The sequence below is a fragment of the Mastigoproctus giganteus genome, chromosome 9, assembly GCF_048544385.1.
Source record: "Mastigoproctus giganteus isolate SK-2022 chromosome 9, ASM4854438v1, whole genome shotgun sequence".
In the NCBI taxonomy this organism is placed as follows: domain Eukaryota; kingdom Metazoa; phylum Arthropoda; class Arachnida; order Uropygi; family Thelyphonidae; genus Mastigoproctus; species Mastigoproctus giganteus.
This window is the reverse complement of record NC_143583.1, coordinates 161,295,118-161,317,061: the sequence shown is the minus strand read 5'-3', so window position 1 is coordinate 161,317,061 and position 21,944 is coordinate 161,295,118. Positions and strand designations below refer to the sequence as shown.

The 21,944-nt window shown below is 38.0% G+C and overlaps 1 protein-coding gene across 2 annotated transcripts in view; it reads left to right on the top strand.

Moving 5' to 3' along the window:
* Positions 1-21,944, top strand: part of jbug (filamin-type immunoglobulin domains fbug) — a 1,114,928-nt gene that overhangs the window by 921,895 nt on the left and 171,089 nt on the right. The window contains exon 43 of one of the 2 annotated variants that reach the window (XM_090381438.1): positions 19,328-19,453. In XM_090381438.1, coding sequence (XP_090237564.1) covers positions 19,328-19,453 — 126 coding nt within the window. Of the gene's footprint in view, positions 1-19,327; positions 19,458-21,944 lie in introns of both variants that reach the window. The other variant, XM_090381439.1, reaches the window with a different exon arrangement.

The following is a 21,944-nucleotide window of genomic DNA, read 5'->3' as shown; positions in this document are numbered from 1 at the left end:
AATACAGGTGATCCCCGCTTAACGCTGATAATTCGTTCCGAAAAACAGAGCGCTAAGTAGTAGTAGTAGTATGTGATGCAAGAAAGCATGTGTATGAGCTTATGCAGCATGAGCCAAAAAAAAAAAAAATCGCACCATTCCCTCCAAATGCCTGTCCAGTTCATCCTTAAATTTATTCAACCTATCAACTTCCACAATGACAGATGGAAGTTTGTTCCAACAATTAACCACCTGTTGGCTAAAGGCAAATTTCCGCACATCTATTCTACATCTGTCTTTTCTTAATTTGAATTTATGCCCCCTTAGGTTTGTGATCTGAACAAGTGGAAGGATCCCATCAGAATTCAGCATGCTCAACCCATTCAAGGTCTTATACACCACAATCAGATTACCGTGCAGGTACCTAGTCTCCAGCCACTGCAATTTGCAGAACTTAAGCTACTCTTGGTAAGAGGATCCCTTCAACACCAAACTTGTTGCCCTTCTCTGTACACGCCCAAGCAAATCTACATCCTTCCTAAAGTGAGGCTTCCAGACCTGTATGCAGTACTCAAGGCATGGCCTGACCACTGCCTTATACAGAGGGAAAACCACCTCCTTTTCCCTGCTAGCAAAATTCCTATATATCATTGACAAAACCCCATGACCTGCCCTGGCAGCCTGTCTGCATTGCTCAGAAAACTTCATATCTGCCTGCATGATTACTCCCAGGTCTTTTTCATTTTCTACCACCTTAAGTGTAGTACCACACAGTTGGTACGTTTCTCTGGAGTTACTTCTACCCATATGCAGTACTTTGCATTTGTCAAGGTTAAACTTCAGTTGCCACTTCTTAGCCCATCTGCCCAAATTATCTAGATCCTGTCGCAGTAGCACACTGCCATTACTGTCATTAACAACCCTGCCAACCTTTGTCATCTGCAAACTTCGACATTAAGCCTGATATACCTTCATCAATATCATTGATAAATACACAAAACAACAGTGGACCCAACACCGAACCCTGTGGGAGTCCACTAATAACATTAGTCCACGAAGAGCAGCACCCATTGATTACCACCCTCTGTCTTCTCCCACTTAACCATCCTTTTATCCATTGTAGCAACTTACCCTTAATACCATTCTGCTCCAATTTGTACAATAGTCTTTCATGAGCAACAGTGTCAAAAGCTTTCCTGAAATCCAAATATATGATATCAAAATTATTTTTTGCATCCAGTTCCTTTGTAACCACATCATAATATCCTATCAAATTTTTCAGACAAGACTTTCCCTTAACAAACCCATGCTGTGTCTGAATTATTGTGGCAGTCTTGTCTAGATGATCCTGCAATGCATCTTTAACCAGTGACTCCATTATTTTACCCAGAACAGAAGTTAAACTAACTGGTCTGTAATTACTCGTGTCACCCTTCGATCCCCCTTTGTGAATTGGGGATACATTTGCACATCTCCAGTCTGTGGGAACCTCCCCTGAGCCCAAGGATGCTCTCATAATTATGGCTAAAGGTTTGCTTAGTTGCTTTGCCGCCTCCTTTAATATAACTGGATATATCCCATCCATCCCAGGTGCTTTTCTTATGTTTAACTTCAACAACTTCTCTTCCACTTTGCTTTCAGTTATTACAAAATAATTAAGTATCCTGCTACAATTTGATAACCTTCTGCCATTTTCAATCCTTAATAATTCCTCGTGTGAATGTAGATACAAAATACTCATTCAGTTTGTTTGCTATCTGAGCAGGATCATCAACAGTCCAACCATCGATGTCAAGTGGACCAATCAGATTCATCCCCTTCCTTTTAGAGTTTATATAAGTAAAGAAATCCTTGCTGTTTTTCTTAGCATCTTTTGCCAAAGATTTCTCGTAATCTGCCTTCGCCTGCCTAACCTCCTTTGTGACCTGATTACAGACTAGCTTATATCTGCCATATGCTTCTGAGTTGCTTGATAATTTATATGCATCCCATGCATTTTTCTTCTCTGTTACGAGTCTCATTAGTTCATTTGATAACCATTTAGGCCTAAACCTTGAACAGCATTTCTTAATAGGTATGAAACTTTTAGTATCATCCACGATTAATTCCTTGAATGCTTCCCACTTAGAATTTACTGTTGGTAACATGGTCAGTTTATACACTGTACAGAATTTAAAAACTTTCTGAGACCACTGTACTCACCTTTATGGAAGCAAAAACCCTTTACTCCTGATGGTAATTATATCTTTTAAATAAATCTCACATCAGTACACTGTGATCACTCCCACCTAGTGGTTCCTTTATCTGCAAATTCTTAATACACGAATGATCACTGCTGATAACCAGATCAAGAGTATTACTCTCTCTGGTTGCCTCTCGAACATGCTGCTGCAGAAAACCATCATCCAATAAGTCCACAAAAGTCTGACTAGTGTGTGAGTGCCCAACCCACAAGTTCCAGTCAATATCTGGGAAGTTAAAATCCCCCATTATAAAAAATTCTGATTTACTGGTCCACTCTATTTCTCTATAAAAGTGAATCCGCGCTAAGCGAGCGCCGCATTCCCTAAGGTATTTGTGAGTTGCGGTCGGTGCAATAGGATATTTCCCAATCAATAATAAACGGTAGTGAAAAGATGCACAAATGTCGGTCAAAATATTTAATATTCAAATATTTGTACATATAAAATATTCTGCATTACATACGTATATAATTATGTGGTAACTACTTACGTATCAAAATTAAACTTAAAATTCCAATTAAAATCATTAATTTAATTGATCTAAATTGATTTAATTTAATTGATGAATTTAATCAAGAAAAATATGTCAATTTTGGCCCTCTTCCAAATAAACTAAAAGGGGTATTAATTTTAAATTCCCCCGCTGCGGTATCATTCAACAATAAAGTCAACCGATCCTTCGCCGCTTTGAAACCTGGCATGTTTTTTCTTCTTTCAATATGAAACTTCTTTTAGGCATTCGTTTTCACAAAAGTCCTGCTTCATCTATGTTAAAAACTTGAGAAGTATAACATAATATCCCTCTTCAATAATTTTACCAAGTTCTTTTTTGAAAGTTTTGGCTCCTTAATCTGAACTTGCGGCTTCTCCATGGATTTTAAATCTATTCAACCAGCCTTTACTAGTTTTAAATGGTTCCACATATTTTTTTTATAATATTTAACTTAACTGAATTCTACATTGGATATTATCTTCAATAAAATCCTAATTGCCGGCCTAGCCCTTAGTTGCTTGCAATGGAACAGCTATCTTTCCCGCTGCTAAAATTAATTCTTTATGTTTTTTTATAATTGTTCTTACAGTTAAACTTGCAAGTCCTAAATTATGGCACACATCCGCTTGTCGTTGACCGGAATCGATTCGCTTCAAAATGTGTAATTTAATTTTCAAATTCAGTCCTTTTTTTTTTTTGTAGTCTTCGTACTGCATCCAGACGTTACTTTTTCATTCTTATCCACAATTATTAACTCTTTGAAAATGTAACTGCATTGGTTGCATTAATTATGATACAACGTTCGAGTAACCTGTCCGTTATGCACGATGTCTAATACCGTACTGAGTGATGACTAGACTTCGGATAAATGCATATAACGCAAATATTACGAGCAATATACTTGACCATTTTTTAAAATGTTGATCTCGGAACTACGTAACAAGTCACTGTACTGCAATTAAATAAGTGCGCGAGAAAATATCACTGAGCGTGGAAAAATTTCTCAAGTCGGCGTGGGAAACGTTTTAATGCTGTTTTGATATTCATTTTTCAAGATATCAACTCCATTAAATGAAACGATTTCGTTAAATATGCCAAAAATGCAATCGTAAAAGAGCGTTATAGTGATCTGAGACAGCGTTATAGTCAGATACGGGTTATAATATAAGAACAGCGTTATAGTGAATCAGCGTAAAGCGAATCGTGTTATAACGGGGCCTTATGTATTTCTTATATTACCTTTGCATACAATTTCATTGACATGATTAATAACTTAATATATCTATAATTTTTTAGCAATTGCTTATTTCCTTTTTTTTTTTTTTTTTGTATTGGTATTATGTGTTTTCAGCAGTTACTTGGTATGTTTTTCTTTTTAAAAATTTGTTTCAATATGTCTCTTAATTCTGTAGTTAGATTTCTCCCCTTCATATTTTAGTAACTAACTCATTATTTATTTTATTTGTACTTTTCCTCCTGTTTTTTTTTAGTTTCTTTGAATCATAATATTTGCTATTCTTTGCTTTTGAAAATAATTTACCCATGTATTTACCCATGAATCTGTGTTCTAACATATTAATTTAATTGTTTTTGATTCTATATTAATTGACAAATTTTCTTTGTGTTCTGTAAATATTGTTTTTCTTTTGAAAACCTGTTCCAGTACTTTTGTTTTATTTTTTTATATTTCTGTGTTGATTCTGTTTCAAATCTTTATTCTTCATATATCTGGGCATCTTTTTTTTTTTTTTTTTTTTTTTTTTTTATAAATATATCTGAAATGCTTTTTCTTTGAAATCAGCCAAACCATGGTGTGACTTGGCGAAGTTTAAAGAAAAGTAATGTGTTGTGTGTAAAAGTAATGTGTAAGAGGTTACATCTGCATACCATGATGTTCATTTTTTTTTTTTTTTTTTACATTTCATTCTTCTACTGTTTCATATATTACTTTATTTATACAATTTTAATCCACTTCCATTTGCCTTCTGTTGACTGATTTTACATTTCATTTATTTAATTCTGAATAGCATTAGCATTAGTAGAGGCATACGATGCAAGAAAGCAAGCTTATTCAGCATCAGCCAAAAAAAAAAAAAAAAAAAACCACTACTCCCATTTCACCCCTCCGTTCGTTCGAAATACCTGTCCAGCTGAGCCTTAAATTTATTTAGGCTATCAGCTTCAACAACAAGCGATGGGAGTCTATTCCACAAACCAACTGCCCGCTGGCTAAAGGCAAATTTCCGCACATCTATCCGACATCCGTCCTTCCTCAATTTGAATTTATGCCCTCTCAGGTGATTATTCTGAGCAAGAGGAAGAATCCCATCGGCATTGAGCATGCTCAAGCCATTCAAAGCCTTATACACCTCTATCAGATCACCTCGCCGATGCCTAGTCTCCAGGCTCTGTAATTTGCAAAACTTAAGCCTTTCTTCGTAAGAGCAACCCTTTGTTCCATTCACTAATCTTGTTGCCCTTCTCTGTACTCGTTCGAGCAGCTCTACATCCTTCTTGAAATGAGGCCTCCAGACCTGTATACAGTACTCAAGGTGTGGCCTGACCAATGCCTTATACAAGGGAATAATCACATCCTTATCCCTGCTAGAAAAATTCCTGTATATCATTGACAAGACACCATGAGCTACTCTTGCAGCTCGTCTGCACTGCTCAGAGAACTTCATATCTGCCTGCACAATTACCCCCAGGTCCTTTTCATTCTCTACCACTGTCAGCGTAGTACCACCACAGAGTTGATACGTTGATCTGGGGTTACTGTTTCCCATATGTAGTACTTTACATTTGTCAATGTTAAACTTCATTTGCCACCTCTCAGCCCATCTGCTCAACCTTTCCAGATCCTGTTGCAGCAGCATAGTATCAGTAGTGTCCTTAACAACCCTGCCAACCTTGATATCGTCTGCAAACTTGGACATTAAGCCTGATACACCATCATCAATATCATTTATAAATACAGAAAACAACAATGGACCCAACACTGAACCCTGAGGAACTCCACTAATAACATTAGTCCACGTCGAGCAGTGTCCATTGATTACCACTCTCTGTCTTCTGCCACTCAACCATCCCTTTATCCATAGCAGCAATTTGCCTCCAATGCCACACTTCTCCAATTTGTGCAGCAGTCTTCCATGCGCAACAGTATCAAAAGCCTTTCTAAGATCCAAATATATAATATCAAAGTTATTCCCTGCATCCAGTTCTTTTGTGACTACATCATAGTATCCAATCAAATTGGTCAGACAAGACCTGCCCTTAACAAAACCATGCTGTGTCTGAGCTATAACTGAATTCTTCTCCAGATGATCCTGCAGTGCTTCTTTAACCAGTGCCTCCATTAATTTTCCTGGAACCGAAGTTAAACTAACAGGTCTATAATTACTTGTGTCAGCCTTTGATCCTCCTTTGTGAATTGGGGTTACATTTGCACATCTCCAGTCCATGGGTACCTCCCCTGAGTCCAAAGAAGCTCTCATAATTATGGCTAGGGGTTTGCTTACTTCCTTTGCTGCCTCCTTTAATATAACTGGATAGATCCCATCCACCCCGGTGCCTTTTTTATGTTTATCCTCAGCAATTTCTCCTCCACTTTCCTCTCAGTTATTAGAAAATAATCTAGCTCACTGCCAATGTTTACTTCACCAACGACATTCCCCTTCCTGAATAACTTCTCATGTGTGAATGTAGATGCAAAATACTCGTTTAGATTGTTAGCCACCTGAGCAGGATCCTCAACTGTTGAACCATCAACATCCAGTGGACCAATCTGACTCATCCCTTTCCTTCTTGAGTTTAAATAGCTAAAGAACTCTTTTCTGTTTTTCTTTGCGTCCTTTGCCAAGGATTTCTCATAATCTGCCTTTGCCTGCCTAATCTCCTTTGTGACTTGGTTACAGACCAACTTATATCTATCATAGGCTTCTATGTCACCCATTAATTTGTATGTATCCCAAGCATTTTTATTCTCTGCCATATGTCTCATTAGTTCATCTGACAACCAATTAGGCCTGAACCTTGAACCTTGAATATTCTCTTAATATTTTTCTGTATAGATTGAAAGAATATTCAGAATTAAATAAATGGAACATAAAAATCAGTCAACAGAAGAAAAATGAAAGAGGATTAAATTTTTGATTAATTTTTGAATTTTGTTTTTATTTTATTTTTGTTTATTTATTTTTTTCTTTTTCTTCAAGAATTCTTTAAATCAGAATGTTCCTACAATTGCTTCCAATATCTACTTTGTGGTGGTGCTTTTTACATGCTTTGTTTTCTGGTTTTATATTTTTAATTATTATATTGTATTTCTCTAATATAATTTTTATATCGATATATTTAAGCGTGTGCACACATGCATATTAGTATTGGTTATATAATGCAAGAAAGCCACAGGCTTTTGCTGCACCAGCCAAAAAAAAAAAACACTAAATACAAATTATGTGCTTCCCTCCTCACATAGGTAAGCATCCAGTTTATTTTTTGAATTTCTTCAAACTGTAAACCTATGGAGGAAAATTACTATTCCAGTAATGAACAACTTGCTAGCCAAAATAAAACTTTCAGCAATCTAATCTAAACCTCTTCCCTTGTAATTTGAATTTCTAGCTTTATTCATTCCACCTTTATTCATTTTACTAGCCCCTCTCGGCTTGGAGCCTTATAAACCTCAAACAGAACCCCCCCTTTAAGGTACCTGGTTACCAAGCTCTGTAGTCTACATAATTGAAGTCTTTCCTCATTCAATTACTCTACTGCCGATCTCACCATGCAAGTTGCCCAGCCGACCGGGCTAGCTGGGTGGGTAAAGTGCCTGCCTGGCAACCCAAAGGTCGCAGGTTCGAATCCCGCCTTGGGGTTGGATCAGAGTACTGCAAAGAACCTTGGGAGGTGCATTATGGCCACAGCAGCCTATGCGCCAACAACTACCAAAAATAAAAAAATAAAATAAAGCAAGTTGCCCATCTTTTATTATTATTATTATTATTAGCCATATGATGCAAATAAGCCTGAGGCTTATGCTGCACCACCCAAAAAAATTTCTCCAGTTACCCTCAGAGAGAGAGAGAGAGAGAGAGAGAGAGAGAGAGAGAGAGAGAGGAATCACCCAGAAAGAGAGGATGATGATATCCAGTTCAGGACCCTGGATTTGCCAAGCCCGTATTCACCAGATGTTAGCCCCTATCTTTGAACCCTTTCAAGAATCTGTCTTTTTTTTCCCCCCCAGATGGGGTCTCCGTACTTGGACACAATATTCCAAATGCAGACTAATAATTGCCATATATAGTGGGATTATGACCTTCCTATCTCTACAGGATATTGTTCGATGAATCATCAATGGGATACCATGGGCTTTCCTGGCTGGCTGTTTACACTACTCGGAGAATTTCATATATATCATAACTCCTAGATCCCTTTGTTTCTCTACTGTTTTTAATTCAACACCACCAAGTGTATAACTTATTTTGGATGACTATTCTCCACATGTGAGACCTTTCATTTTTCTGAATTAAAACATAGCTACCACTTTTCAGATCATTCTTGAAGACAGTTCATGTCATCCTGAAGGAGCACTACTTGACACTAATCATTAATGACTCACCCAATATTTACATTGTCTGCAAATTTTGACATCATGCCCCTAAATTTAAAAAAAAAATTTTGTCTACAAGAATTTTTTCATCAGTATTTCTTACCACTCTCGGAATATGTGAACTGCAGAAAGTCCAGAACAAAGAGAAATAAACAAAGTAAACAAATGGGTACAAACAAATGGATTCTGAATCTCCACACAAAAAACTATCTATATAAATTTTTATAAAACTAAACTAACACCCTGATTCTGAGCTTTAACTTGACAAATATTGTCAATGTTGAAAAAAAGCCGTGAGTTAGAGTTGAATTTGAAAGTATCTGCAATTCTGCCCAGACATGATAGCAGTGAGTATATGATGAGTCTTGTTGATCGATTCGTCCCTGGAGAGATTGTGCAAGACTCAAGGGGTAGAATTTTTCTCAGTGCTTGTTAACAGGAGAGACTGCTTCTACAGGGATGGGATACACTTAAATAGAAAGGATGTAAGAATATTTGCTCATGCTATCAAGGAAGAGTTAGGTGGGTCAGAAAACTGCTAGCTTGGGAGGGATATATGGAGTAATAGATTAACAGTAGCCGTTGGCAGAGGTGAAAGTGATTCTTGCACTGCTTCAATTGAAATGCAATTGAGCAGCAGCCTGGAAAGCAAGGCACTGGGAATTTCCAGGACTGCTGGGAGTCATAGTGGAACAATTAATACATGGGCTGTGTTAGGATAAATAAGAGTAGAAATAGGTGCACGTATACTTGCATGTACACCAATGCTAAGATTATAGTTAATAAATTTGATGAGCTTGAAATGCTAGTCAAGACATCAAAGGCAGATATTGTTGGGATATCAGAGATGTAGTGTCGCACAGACATAAGCAGTGCAGTGCAGAATTGGAATTTCAGGAGTGCAATGTGTACAAAAGGATATACAAGACAGGAAGGGAGGAGGGCTTATGCTGTTAGTTAAGAAACACATAAAATCTAAGGAAGTGTATCCAATGGATGCTGGTGGACAATGCAATATTGAGTCTATTTGGTGTGACATAAGCACGGGGAAATGAAAAATGAGAGTAGGTGTGTGTTATAGGCCTAATGAATCTGAGGAGTATATTGAGCAGTTGTGCAGAGAAATAGAGTGGGCCAGTAAATCAGTGTGTCTTATAATGGAGGATTTTAATTTCCCAGAGATTAACTGGAATTTGCGGATTGGTCACTTGCACATTAGCAAGGCTTTTGTGGATTTATTGGATGATTGTTTTCTACAGCAGCATGTTTGGGAGGCAACTAGAGGGGAATAATACTCTTGATCTGATTACCAGTGGTGATTCTTCATGCATTAAGAATCTGCAGTTAAGGAACCACTAAGTGGCACTGGTCACAATGAGGTGTAGTGGTATTTACTCAAAGAGGTAGCTACCATCAGGAGTAAAGGGAAAGGTTTTTGTTTTTGTAAAGGTGACTATGGTGGTCTGAGACTGTATTTAAATTCAATACAGTGGGACCATCTGATGATGTTACCAACAGCAAATTCAAAATGGGAAGCATTCAAAGAAATAACCTTGGAAGCTACTATGCTTTTCATACCAACTAAGAAATATTGTTCAAGATTTAGGCCTAGATGGATGTCAGATGAACTAATTAGACATGTGTCAGAGAAGAAAAATTCATGGATTACATATAAATAAACAGGTGACACAGAAGCCTATGATAGATATAAATTGGTCTGTAACCAAGTCACAAAGGCAGTTAGGTAAGCAAAGGCCGATTATGAGAAATCTTTGGCAAAGGATGCAAAGAAAAACGGCAGAGAGTTCTTTATTTATGTAAACTCTAGAAGGAAGGGAATGAATCAGATTTGTCCACTTGATATCGATCGTTCAACTGTTGATGATGATCTTGCTCAGGTAGTTAACAAACTAAATGAATATTTTGCATCTACATTTACACATGAGGAGTTATTCAGGGAGGGGAATGACAAAGGTGTATTGAACTCTGGCACTAAGATGGATAATCTTGTAATAACTGAGAGTAAAGTGGAGGTTGAAGATAAACATAAGAAAGGCACCTGGAGTGGATGGAATCTATCCAGTTATATTAATGGAGGCAGCAAAGGAAGTAAGCAAACCCTTAGCCCTAATTATGAGAGCTTCCTTGAACTCAGGGGAGGTAGGCATGGACCGGAGATGTGAAAATGTGACCCCAATCCACAAAGGAGGATCAAAGAGAGAGAAAAGTAGTTACAGACCCGTTAGTTTAATTTCCGTTCCAGGGAAATTAATGGAGGCACTGGTTAAAGAAGCATTGCAGGATCAACTAGACAAGACTTCAGTTATAGCTTGGACACAGCATAGGTTTTGTTAAGGAGGAAGTCTTGTCTGACCAATTTGATTGGATACTATGATGTAGTCACAAAGGAACTGGATGCAAAGAATAATTTTGATATCATATATTTGGATCTTAGGAAGGCTTTTTATTCTGTTGCACATGGAAGACTGCTGCACAAATTGTGGCATTGGAGCAGTATGTCATCGGAGGCAGATTGCTGTTATGGATAAAGGGATGGTTGAGTGGGAGAAGACAGAGAGTGGTAATCAATGGACACTGCTCTTCGTGGACTAATGTTATTAGTGGAGTCCTCCAGGGTTCAGTGTTGGGTCCATTGTTGTTTTCTGTATTCATCAGTGATATTGATGATGGTATATCAGGCTTAATGTCCAGGTTTGCAGATGATACAAAGATTGGCAGGGTTGTTAGTGACACTAATGACAGTATGCTGATGCAACAAGAACTAGAAAAGTTGAGCAGAAGGACTGAGAGGTGGCAACTGAAGTTTAACATTGACAAATGTAAAGTTCTGCATATGGGAAGCGGTAACCCCAGAGTAACGTATCAACTGTGTGGTACTACACTGACAGTGGTAGGGAGTGAAAAGGACCCTGGGCAGATATTAAGTTTTCTGAGCACTGCAGATGGTCTGCAAGAGTAGCTCATGGTGTGTTGTCAATGATATACGGGAATTTTTCTAGGAGGGATAAGGAGGTGATTGTCCCCTTGTATAAGGCAGTGGTCAGGCCACAACTTGAGTACTGTATACAGGTCTGATGACCTCATTTTAAGACGGATGTAGAGCTGTTGGAACGACTACAGAGAAGGGCAACAAGATTAGTGAATGGAACAAAGGGTTGCTCTTATGAGGAAAGGTTTAAGTTTTGCAAATTACAGTGTCTGGAGACTAGGCACTTACGAGATCTGATTGAGGTGTATAAAGCCTTAAATGGTTTGAGCATGCTAGATGCTGATGGCTTCCTCTTGCTCAGAATAATCACCTGAGAGGACAGAAATTCAAATTGAGGAAAGACAGTTGTAGGATAGATGTGTGGGAATTTGCCTTTAGCCAGCAGGTGGTTGATTGCTGGAACAAACTTCCATCTATCCTAGAAGTTGATAGCTTAAACAGATTCAAGGCAAACTAGACAAACATTTGGAGTGGGTGGATGGGTGAAATGAGAAAGGTGCGTGTGTTTTTTTTTTTGGTTGTTGTGCCCTTGCTAATGCTAAATGATCGCTGTAGTACTTGAGTATAATATTTTTAAATTTCTTAGATAAGAAACTAACATTTCTTGAACATGTTAAACAGCTCTGTCTTGCATCTCTTAAGAAGCTGAATAAACCTAGAGGCCTTTCTGCAACAGCTCGAGGAGCCAATCAATGTATGCTACTTAAACTTTACTGATTGGTAGTTTTGTCCAAACTGAGATATAGAGCACCTGTTTGCAACTCAGTGAAACCAAGCAAGTACATTTTTTACTGGACTAAGAGACAAAAAACTTAACTTTGATAACTTAGCTATTACAATGGCATAGCCCTTCCCACCATAAACACAGTTCAGTCCTAATGTGATCTATTTTTACTCTGGGGGAAAGCATCTCTATCTGGAATACAATACCAGCAATTACATGCAGCATACACAGCTCAATGTGCACATCAGGTTTTTTTTGGAAACAGAAACTTGTGAATAAGCTGTGATACACTTGATAGTATATTCACCGAATGACCACCACAAGACTGAAGCATTTTTACTGCTAAATTAACCCATTAATACCCATGAAAAAACTGCCTATCAAAACTCATTTCGCTCAATATTATGGTGAGATTATAAGTCAAGGAAACAAGCAATACCAAAATTTCAAAGAAAATATATTTATTATTTTAGAAAAACAGGCATCCTCAAATGGGTACATTAGGCAGATAAATGGTATTTTTCAAAGCAGCCCTTTTCAATGCACATTGTTTTCTGACAATTCTTACCTGACCACCTAGCTTTCGTATGACAAACAACATTTTAATTTTATTGTCTATCAAGTTTTTCTGGAAAGTGATGGCCTTCACTAATTTTCATGGAACTTCTGGCTTTTTGCTTCTTATTGCTTCTTGTTGATTCAGCATCTTTCAAATATCTTTGTACGATGTTTTTATGAAAATTTAATTGATTAATTTTTATCTCTGCTGCCATTTGGTGTAACTTCCACACATTGGTGATGGTCATATCTAACATGTATGAAAACAGGACACACCACCATTTCTTGCCTCTTATCGCTATCCTGTAGTAGTAGTAGTAGTAGTAGTGGCACATGATGCAAGAAAGCAAGTGTAGGAGCTTATGCAGCATCAGCCAAAAAAAAAAAAAAAAAATCACACCATTCCCTCCAAATGCCTGTCCAGTTCCTCCTTAAATTTATTTAACCTATCAACTTCCACAACAACAGATGGAAGTTTGTTCCAGCAATTAACCACACGCTGGCTAAAGGCAAATTTCCGCACATTTATTCTACATCTGTCCTTTCTTAATTTGAACTTATGTCCCCGTAGGTTCGTAATCTGAACAAGTGGAAGGATCCCATCAGAATTCAGCGTGCTCAACCCATTCAAGGCCTTATAGACCTCAATCAGATCACCGCGCAGGTGCCTAGTCTCCAGCCACTGCAATTTGCAGAACTTAAGCCTCTCTTGGTAAGAGTATCCCTTCATTCCCCTCACCAATCGTGTTGCTCTTCTCTGTACACGCTCAAGCAAATCTACATCCTTCCTAAAATGAGGCCTCCAGACCTGTACGCAGTACTCAAGGCGTGGCCTGACCATTGCCTTATACAGAGGGACAATCACCTCCTTTTCCCTGCTAGCAAAATTCCTATATATCATTGACAAAACCCCATGACCTGCCCTAGCAGCCTGTCTGCATTGCTCAGAAAACTTCATATCTGACTGCACAATTACTCCCAGGTCTTTTTCATTTTCTACCACCTTAAGTGTAGTACCACACAGTTGGTACGTTTCTCTGGGGTTACTTCTACCCATATGCAGTACTTTGCATTTGTCAAGGTTGAACTTCAGTTGCCACTTCTTAGCCCATCTGCCCAATTTATCTAGATCCTGTTGCAGTAGCACACTGCCATTACTGTCATTTACAACCCTGCCAACCTTTGTGTCATCTGCAAACTTCGACATTAAGCCTGATATACCTTCATCAATATCATTGATAAATACACAAAACAACAGTGGACCTAACACCGAACCCTGTGGGACTCCACTAATAACATTAGTCCACGAAGAGCAGCACCCATTGATTACCACCCTCTGTCTTCTCCCACTTAACCATCCTTTTATCCATTGTAGCAACTTACCCTTAATACCATTCTGCTCCAATTTGTACAGTAGTCTTCCATGCGCAACAGTGTCAAAAGCTTTCCTGAAATCCAAGTATATGATATCAAAATTATTTTTTGCATCCAGTTCCTTTGTGACCACATCATAATATCCTATCAAATTTGTCAGACAAGACTTTCCCTTAACAAACCCATGCTGTGTTTGAATTATTGCTGCAGTCTTGTCTAGATGATCCTGCAATGCATCTTTAACCAGTGACTCCATTATTTTACCCGGAACAGAAGTTAAACTAACTGGTCTGTAATTACTCGTGTCACCCTTCGATCCACCTTTGTGAATTGGGGACACGTTTGCACATCTCCAGTCCGTGGGAATCTCCCCTGAGTCCAAGGATACTCTCATAATTATTGGTAAGGGTTTGCTTAGTTGCTTTGCCGCCTCCTTTAAAATAACTGGATAGATCCCATCCACCCCAGGTGCCTTTCTTATGTTTAACTTCAACAATTTCTCCTCCACTTTGCTCTCAGTTATTACAAAATCATTAAGCACACTGCTACAGTTTGATAACCTTCTTCCATTTTCAAATTGTAATAATTCCTCACGTGTGAATGTAGATGCAAAATACTCATTCAGTTTGTTTGCTATCTGAGCAGGATCATCAACAGTCGAACCATCGATGTCAAGTGGACCAATCAGATTCATCCCCTTCCTTTTAGAGTTTATATAAGTAAAGAAATCCTTGCTGTTTTTCTTAGCATCTTTTGCCAAAGATTTCTCGTAATCCGCCTTCGCCTGCCGAACCTCCTTTGTGACCTGATTACAGACTAGCTTATATCTGCCACAGGCTTCTGCGTCACCTGATAATTTATATGCATCCCATGCATTTTTCTTCTCTGTCACGAGTCTCATTAGTTCATTTGATAACCATTTAGGCCTAAACCTTGAACGATATTTCTTAATCGGTATATAAAGTCTAGTAGCTTCCACGATTAATTCCTTGAATGCTTCCCACTTAGAATTTACTGTTGGTAACATCGTCAGTTGATCCCACTGTACAGAATTTAAAAACTGTCTGAGACCACTATACTCCCCTGACGGTAGTTACCTCTTTGAGTAAATCCCACTTCAGCACACTGTGATCACTGCCACCTAGTGGTTCCTTTATCTGCAAATTCTTAATACACGAATGATCACTGCTGATAACCAGATCAAGAGTGTTACTTTCTCTGGTTGCCTCTCGAACATGCTGCTGCAGAAAACAATCATCCAATAAATCCACAAAAGTCTGACTAGTGTGTGAGTGACCAACCCACAAGTTCCAGTCAATATCTGGGAGGTTAAAATCCCCCAATATAATACATTCTGATTTACTGGCCCACTCTATTTCTCTGTACAATTGTTCATTGTACTCATTCGAGTCATTAGGCCTATAACACACTCCTACCCTTATTTTTGCTTTCGCAGTGCTTATGTCACACCAAACTGACTCAACAGAGTACTGTTCATCTATATTAACTGGGTGCACTTCCTTTGATTTTATGTTTTTCTTAATTACAGCATAACACCCCCTCCCTTTCTGTCCTGTCTATCCTTTCTGTACACATTGTACTCCCCAAATTCCAGTTCTGCATTCCTTATATCTTTGTGACACCACGTCTCTGCTATCCCAACAATATCCGCCTTTGATGTCTTGACCAACACTTCAAATTCATCGAATTTATTTACTATACTTCTAGCATTGGTATACATGCTCCTATGCCTATTCCTTGTTACCCTAACACATCCCATATACCCAACTATTCCATGATGACTGCCATCCGTCCCTGAAACCCCCAACACCCCACGCTCCAGGTCGCTACTTATTCTAATAGAAGTTGTGCAAGAATCACCTTCACCTCTGCCTATGGCTATGGCTACTGTTAAACTATTAGTCCTTGTATCTCCCCAAGCTATCAGTTTTCCGACCCAGCTAACACTGCCTCGATAGCATCAGCAAATATTCTTGCATCCTTTCTATTTAAGTGTATCCCATCCCTGTAGAAACAATCTCTCCTGTTAACAAGTACAGTCCAGGCTGAAAAAAATTCTACCCCTTGAGCCTTGCACAATCTTTCCAGGGCCGAATTGATCGACAAGGCTCTCATCATATACTCCCTCCTATCGTGTCTGGGCAGAATTGCAGACACTTTCAAATTCAACCCTAATTCACGGCTTTTTTTCAACAGTGACCTGTACTTGTTGAGTAATTCCGCCGGTCTCCTACTCTTAATATCATTAGTGCCAACGTGTACAACTATATCATCTTTTGTGCCCTTGAAAGATGATATCCGCTCTACAACGTCATCAACCTTTGCCCCTGGCAGACATACCCTGGTCCTGTTCCACCTATCCTTTTTACAAAGCATGTTCCCCGTTTCCCTGACAATAGAGTCACCAACAACAACTAGTTCCTGTGGGACCAGCGCATTCTGCCTTAGGGGTTGGCGCTGTGTTGCGTGATGACCAAGTGCAAGCTCTGGCGTTGATGTGGGCAGCTGAGAGCCTGATGGGCCCCTCAATTTAGATCTTTCGAGGGCATCCACCCTGTCCTTCAAACTCTCATATAGGCCCATAACAACGCTGAGTTGTCGCCTGATTTCCTTACACTCCTTACATCGCGCACACACAAAGACATCCCCCATGGTAATATCATGTTCCGTTCCAGAGAGTTCGGCAAACATTTCACAAGTTGCACATTTTTTTAGGCTGGGATGCGTTGGAGAACTGCCCCCCTCAGTTCTCCCCCGAGTCACAGCACTCCTGCCACTTTGTGCCCATTGCTTTGCTGCTCTAGTTTGGGGCATGGTAGTTTAAATTAATAAAATCAATAAATTAAATGTCAATAGTATTTGAATAGAAACTATTAAATAGAAACAGTGAAGCGTATTACTATATAATTATGCGTTAGAGCTACCTAGCTACCTCAATTAAAAAATTCCCTACCACTATATCCAAAAACAATGGCTACAAAAATGGAACGAAATAACGGTTTTACCTATCGTAAGTAAAATCCACAAAAACTCTTTATCTAAATTAAAAATAAAAATAACCAGCGTAACTATAACTATATGACTACGTATTAAGTACAATATAAAATAACAATCATGTAAATAAAAGGCAAACACTTATCGTTTTTGCGGAGCCTGTAACTGACAGCTGTAACTTTTAAAGAGATTCCTGTACAAAGATATACATTGGTTATAGGTATCTACGCCACCCACTCCACTATTGTACAATGGAAATGATGCAGGTTTTTCTACATTGATCATAGCTTTTTCAGTTTTTGACCAATGTTTTATGTATTGAAATGGTTCAACAAAATCTTAATTGGTAAGAATAGAACATACGTTTGTTATCTTTCCATTTTATGCATAATATACCATTGATGACCTCAAACCTATAGTCATAAGTACCTCTTTCCATTTTTTTTTTTTTTCATCTCTTTAGGTGCCATAATAGGACAGTGTTGAACTGGATTGTCCTTCACAGTTCCTGTGACTCTCATTTTCTTCTATTTCAAAAATATCATCAATGAGTACATTCATGATATTTTTGTTGAAGAAAACTATGTGGTTTGATGGATCTGGCACATGTTCCAATAAATGAATAACCACTCTTGCACCCCTACAAGTATACTTTTCACAATTTTGGTTTATTTAGTTGGATATCCGCAATAGACATCAAAAGTGTAGCAATACCCAGAACTCCTTACCATCCAAATTTTGTAACCAAACCTCACTGGTTTCCCCTTGATAAATTGTTTGGCTGGATTAAGTCCAAAACACTTCACCATTGACTCTTCTATTGACAGATCCTTGGAGAAAAAACCCCACTGGCAAAATTATTTTGCCAGTGTCAAGCAAACTGATGGTAGCTAGGCTGAAATATATACAGGCAGTTCCCGCTTTACGAGTTCCCAAGTTTACAAGGTTTTTTTTTTTTTTTTTTTTTTTTCCAAGTATCAACCAAATCGAAAATATGAAAATTAATGTTAAACATTCATAAATACAGCGTTTCAAACCATGCGCATAGGTATACAGTACAGTGTACCCCGCTTTATGATATTAATCCGTTCCAGAGACTCCATCATATGGTGAAAATATCATAATGTGAACCCAGTAACACATTGGTTTTTGGTAATTCGTTCCACGACCTCCTAAGTTGAAATTTTTGCTATATAACTCTCTAAAAGGTCATTTTTATAGTTACCAATTCAAATCATTAAAATACACTATACTTTCATTGTTATCATATATTCTGTTATAAGAACCAATTTGGAACAGCTTTGTGATATTTTTCTAAAGCACATTTCTGGAGGTCATGACCAAAAAACAAAAACAATTTGCACTTTCTGGTTTATTGGGCTTTTCTGTTACTGCAAGCAATTATAAATGGGTACTAAACTCCTTGTTATTTCATTTGCAAAAATACCAATAGCTGGAATTGTGTGGTTTTTTACGTTATTATGGTGAAATATGTTTTCCATTGACTGAAATCTTCAGTCGTATAAAAAAACATAAATAAATCTTCAGAATCTTTTCTTCATTCTTTTTTTTTTTTAAGCTTCGTAAACTTGTTACTCTGTGCAAATCATGTTAGTTGCAATTTGTGATTGCCGTTAAAATATGCTATTGAAATTTGTAAAGAAAGGAGAAGATTATCTTGGAAATAAATGCCTCTTAAAGCATTTTGGAAGAAGATGACTCCTTGTGCAACAAATCAATCAGTGTCGAGCCAATAATGAGTGCTCAGTGAGTGTGGATTTAGTCGATGATAATGATGAAGAATAAACATTCTTTAGCATTTGTAAGTCATAAGTGATTTCTTTATTATAATAATTTGCTTGATTTTACAAGCTATGTTTTCATTTCTTTGGATAAATCAATCATTGTTTAAACATAAACTAATTAGCTAACTAATTTCATTGTTGAGAATGTAACCCCTATTTTTAACATTGTCTATGGGAAACTAATTCCCACTTTACGAGTTTTCGCTTTATGAGCGCGTGCTAGGAACGAATCAACTTGCAAAGTCGAGAACTACATGTATATTTTTTGAAATTCATTGATGAAGATAGATTTTTTTATTCTATTTTTGGTTTTATTTGAGTTTGAAAACGCAACTTGATCTGATCTACTGATATTATACAGATGTGACTGGACTGCATGAGTTTGTTTTTAGAATGAATCGTTAATGTGTGCATACTTTTGCATTATCAATACTTATTAATAGTTTATATGTTAGGTGAAATATTTTTGGTTACTGATAGTGAATCATTGTGCTGTAATTAATTTCATTCTTCAGGGCCTGATTGTGAAGCAGAGTGTTCGATTGAAGAAGAAGAAGAAGGTATATTTATTGTCCATTATGTTCCTCAAGAAGTTGGTGTCTTTGACATTAGGATTTTATGGAATGGAAGAGAAATTCCAGGCAAGTAAAGTGGATACTAGAAATAATTTCAAATAATTTAAAGGCTGTTCTCTCTTACCTGCATCCAAATGTAAAGCCAAGTAAGAATTACATTTCATAGGTTCAAGACCACATTGTGCCACCTATACATATCATTGTTTCAATTGGTGGGCAAGCTGTAATCATGACTGGTCAGCTTTTCCATTTGGTCTGCAAAGAGTATTCAGTTATAGGCATAATGTGCCATTGAACTGAATTAATCTGTTAACTTATTTATTTAATTTTGATTTACTTGATTACATATGTATATTATTATTATTCTTATTACTAGCCATGTAGTGCAAGGAAGCCTGAGGCTTATGTTGCACCAGCTCAACAAAAAAAAAAAAATTCCAAGTTACTCTGAGAGAGAGAGAGAGAGAGAGAGAGAGAGAGAGAGAGAGAGAGAGAGAGAGAGAGAGAGAGAGAGAGAGAGAGTTGGAAGCAGAAGGGAATCACTAAGAAAGAGAATAATGATATCCAGCTCGGGACCCCTGGATGTGCCAAGCCCATACTCACCAGATGCAAGCCCCTGAGGTCAAATATCATCAGAATGAAGTTATATCTGAGAAATAAGCACCTTAATTTTCCTGCTGCTAATACACTATTAAAACCAAGCCAAACTGAAACTGTTAAGATGGAACTAACTGTCTATTTTAAAATGTAAAATTTAAATATTTAAAAATGAAATAAAATTTTGCTGTGGTTTGTTCTTTCAAAAAATTCGATTATCAATATTATTATTTCATTTTTTGTGTATTAATGCAGAAAAATTGAGGCCATCATATGGTACACTTGGATTTAATCCTGCCATTTTGCTATTGCTAATTAGCATTAGTAGAGGCATATGATGCAAGAAAGCAAGCTTATGCAGCATTAGCCAAAAAAAATAAAACCACTCCCATTTAACCCCTCCGTTCATTCGAAATACCTGTCCAGCTGAGCCTTAAATTTATTATGCTATCAACTTCCACAATAAGGGATGGAAGTCTGTTCCACCAACCAACTACCCGCTGGCTAAAGGCAAATTTCCGCACATCTATTCTACATCTGTCTTTCCACAATTTGAATTTATGCCCTCTCAGGTGATTATTCTGAGCAAGAGGAAGAATCCCATCGGCATTAGTAGTAGTAGTAGTAGTAGTAGTGGCACATGATGCAAGAAAGCAAGTGTAGGAGCTTATGCAGCATCAGCCAAAAAAAAAAAAAAAAATCACACCATTCCCTCCAAATGCCTGTCCAGTTCCTCCTTAAATTTATTTAACCTATCAACTTCTACAACGACAGATGGAAGTTTGTTCCAGCAATTAACCACCCGCTGGCTAAAGGCAAATTTCCGCACATCTATTCTACATCTGTCCTTTCTTAATTTGAACTTATGTCCCCGTAGGTTGGTAATCTGAACAAGTGGAAGGATCCCATCAGAATTCAGCGTGCTCAACCCATTCAAGGCCTTATAGACCTCAATCAGATCACCGCGCAGGTGCCTAGTCTCCAGCCACTGCAATTTGCAGAACTTAAGCCTCTCTTGGTAAGAGAATCCCTTCATTCCCCTCACCAATCGTGTTGCTCTTCTCTGTACACGCTCAAGCAAATCTACATCCTTCCTAAAATGAGGCCTCCAGACCTGTACGCAGTACTCAAGGCGTGGCCTGACCATTGCCTTATACAGAGGGACAATCACCTCCTTTTCCCTGCTAGCAAAATTCCTATATATCATTGACAAAACCCCATGACCCGCCCTAGCAGCCTGTCTGCACTGCTCAGAAAACATCATATCTGACTGCACAATTACTCCCAGGTCTTTTTCATTTTCTACCACCTTAAGTGTAGTACCACACAGTTGGTACGTTTCTCTGGGGTTATTTCTACCCATATGCAGTACTTTGCATTTGTCAAGGTTGAACTTCAGTTGCCACTTCTTAGCCCATCTGCCCAAATTATCTAGATCCTGTTGCAGTAGCACACTGCCATTACTGTCATTAACAACCCTGCCAACCTTTGTGTCATCTGCAAACTTCGACATTAAGCCTGATATACCTTCATCAATATCATTGATAAATACACAAAACAACAGTGGACCCAACACCGAACCCTGTGGGACTCCACTAATAACATTAGTCCACGAAGAGCAGCACCCATTGATTACCACCCTCTGTCTTCTCCCACTTAACCATCCTTTTATCCATTGTAGCAACTTACCCTTAATACCATTCTGCTCCAATTTGTACAGTAGTCTTCCATGCGCAACAGTGTCAAAAGCTTTCCTGAAATCCAAGTATATGATATCAAAATTATTTTTTGCATCCAGTTCCTTTGTGACCACATCATAATAACCAATCAAATTTGTCAGACAAGACTTTCCCTTAACAAACCCATGCTGTGTTTGAGTTATCGCTGCAGTCTTGTCTAGATGATCCTGCAATGCATCTTTAACCAGCGACTCCATTATTTTACCCGGAACAGAAGTTAA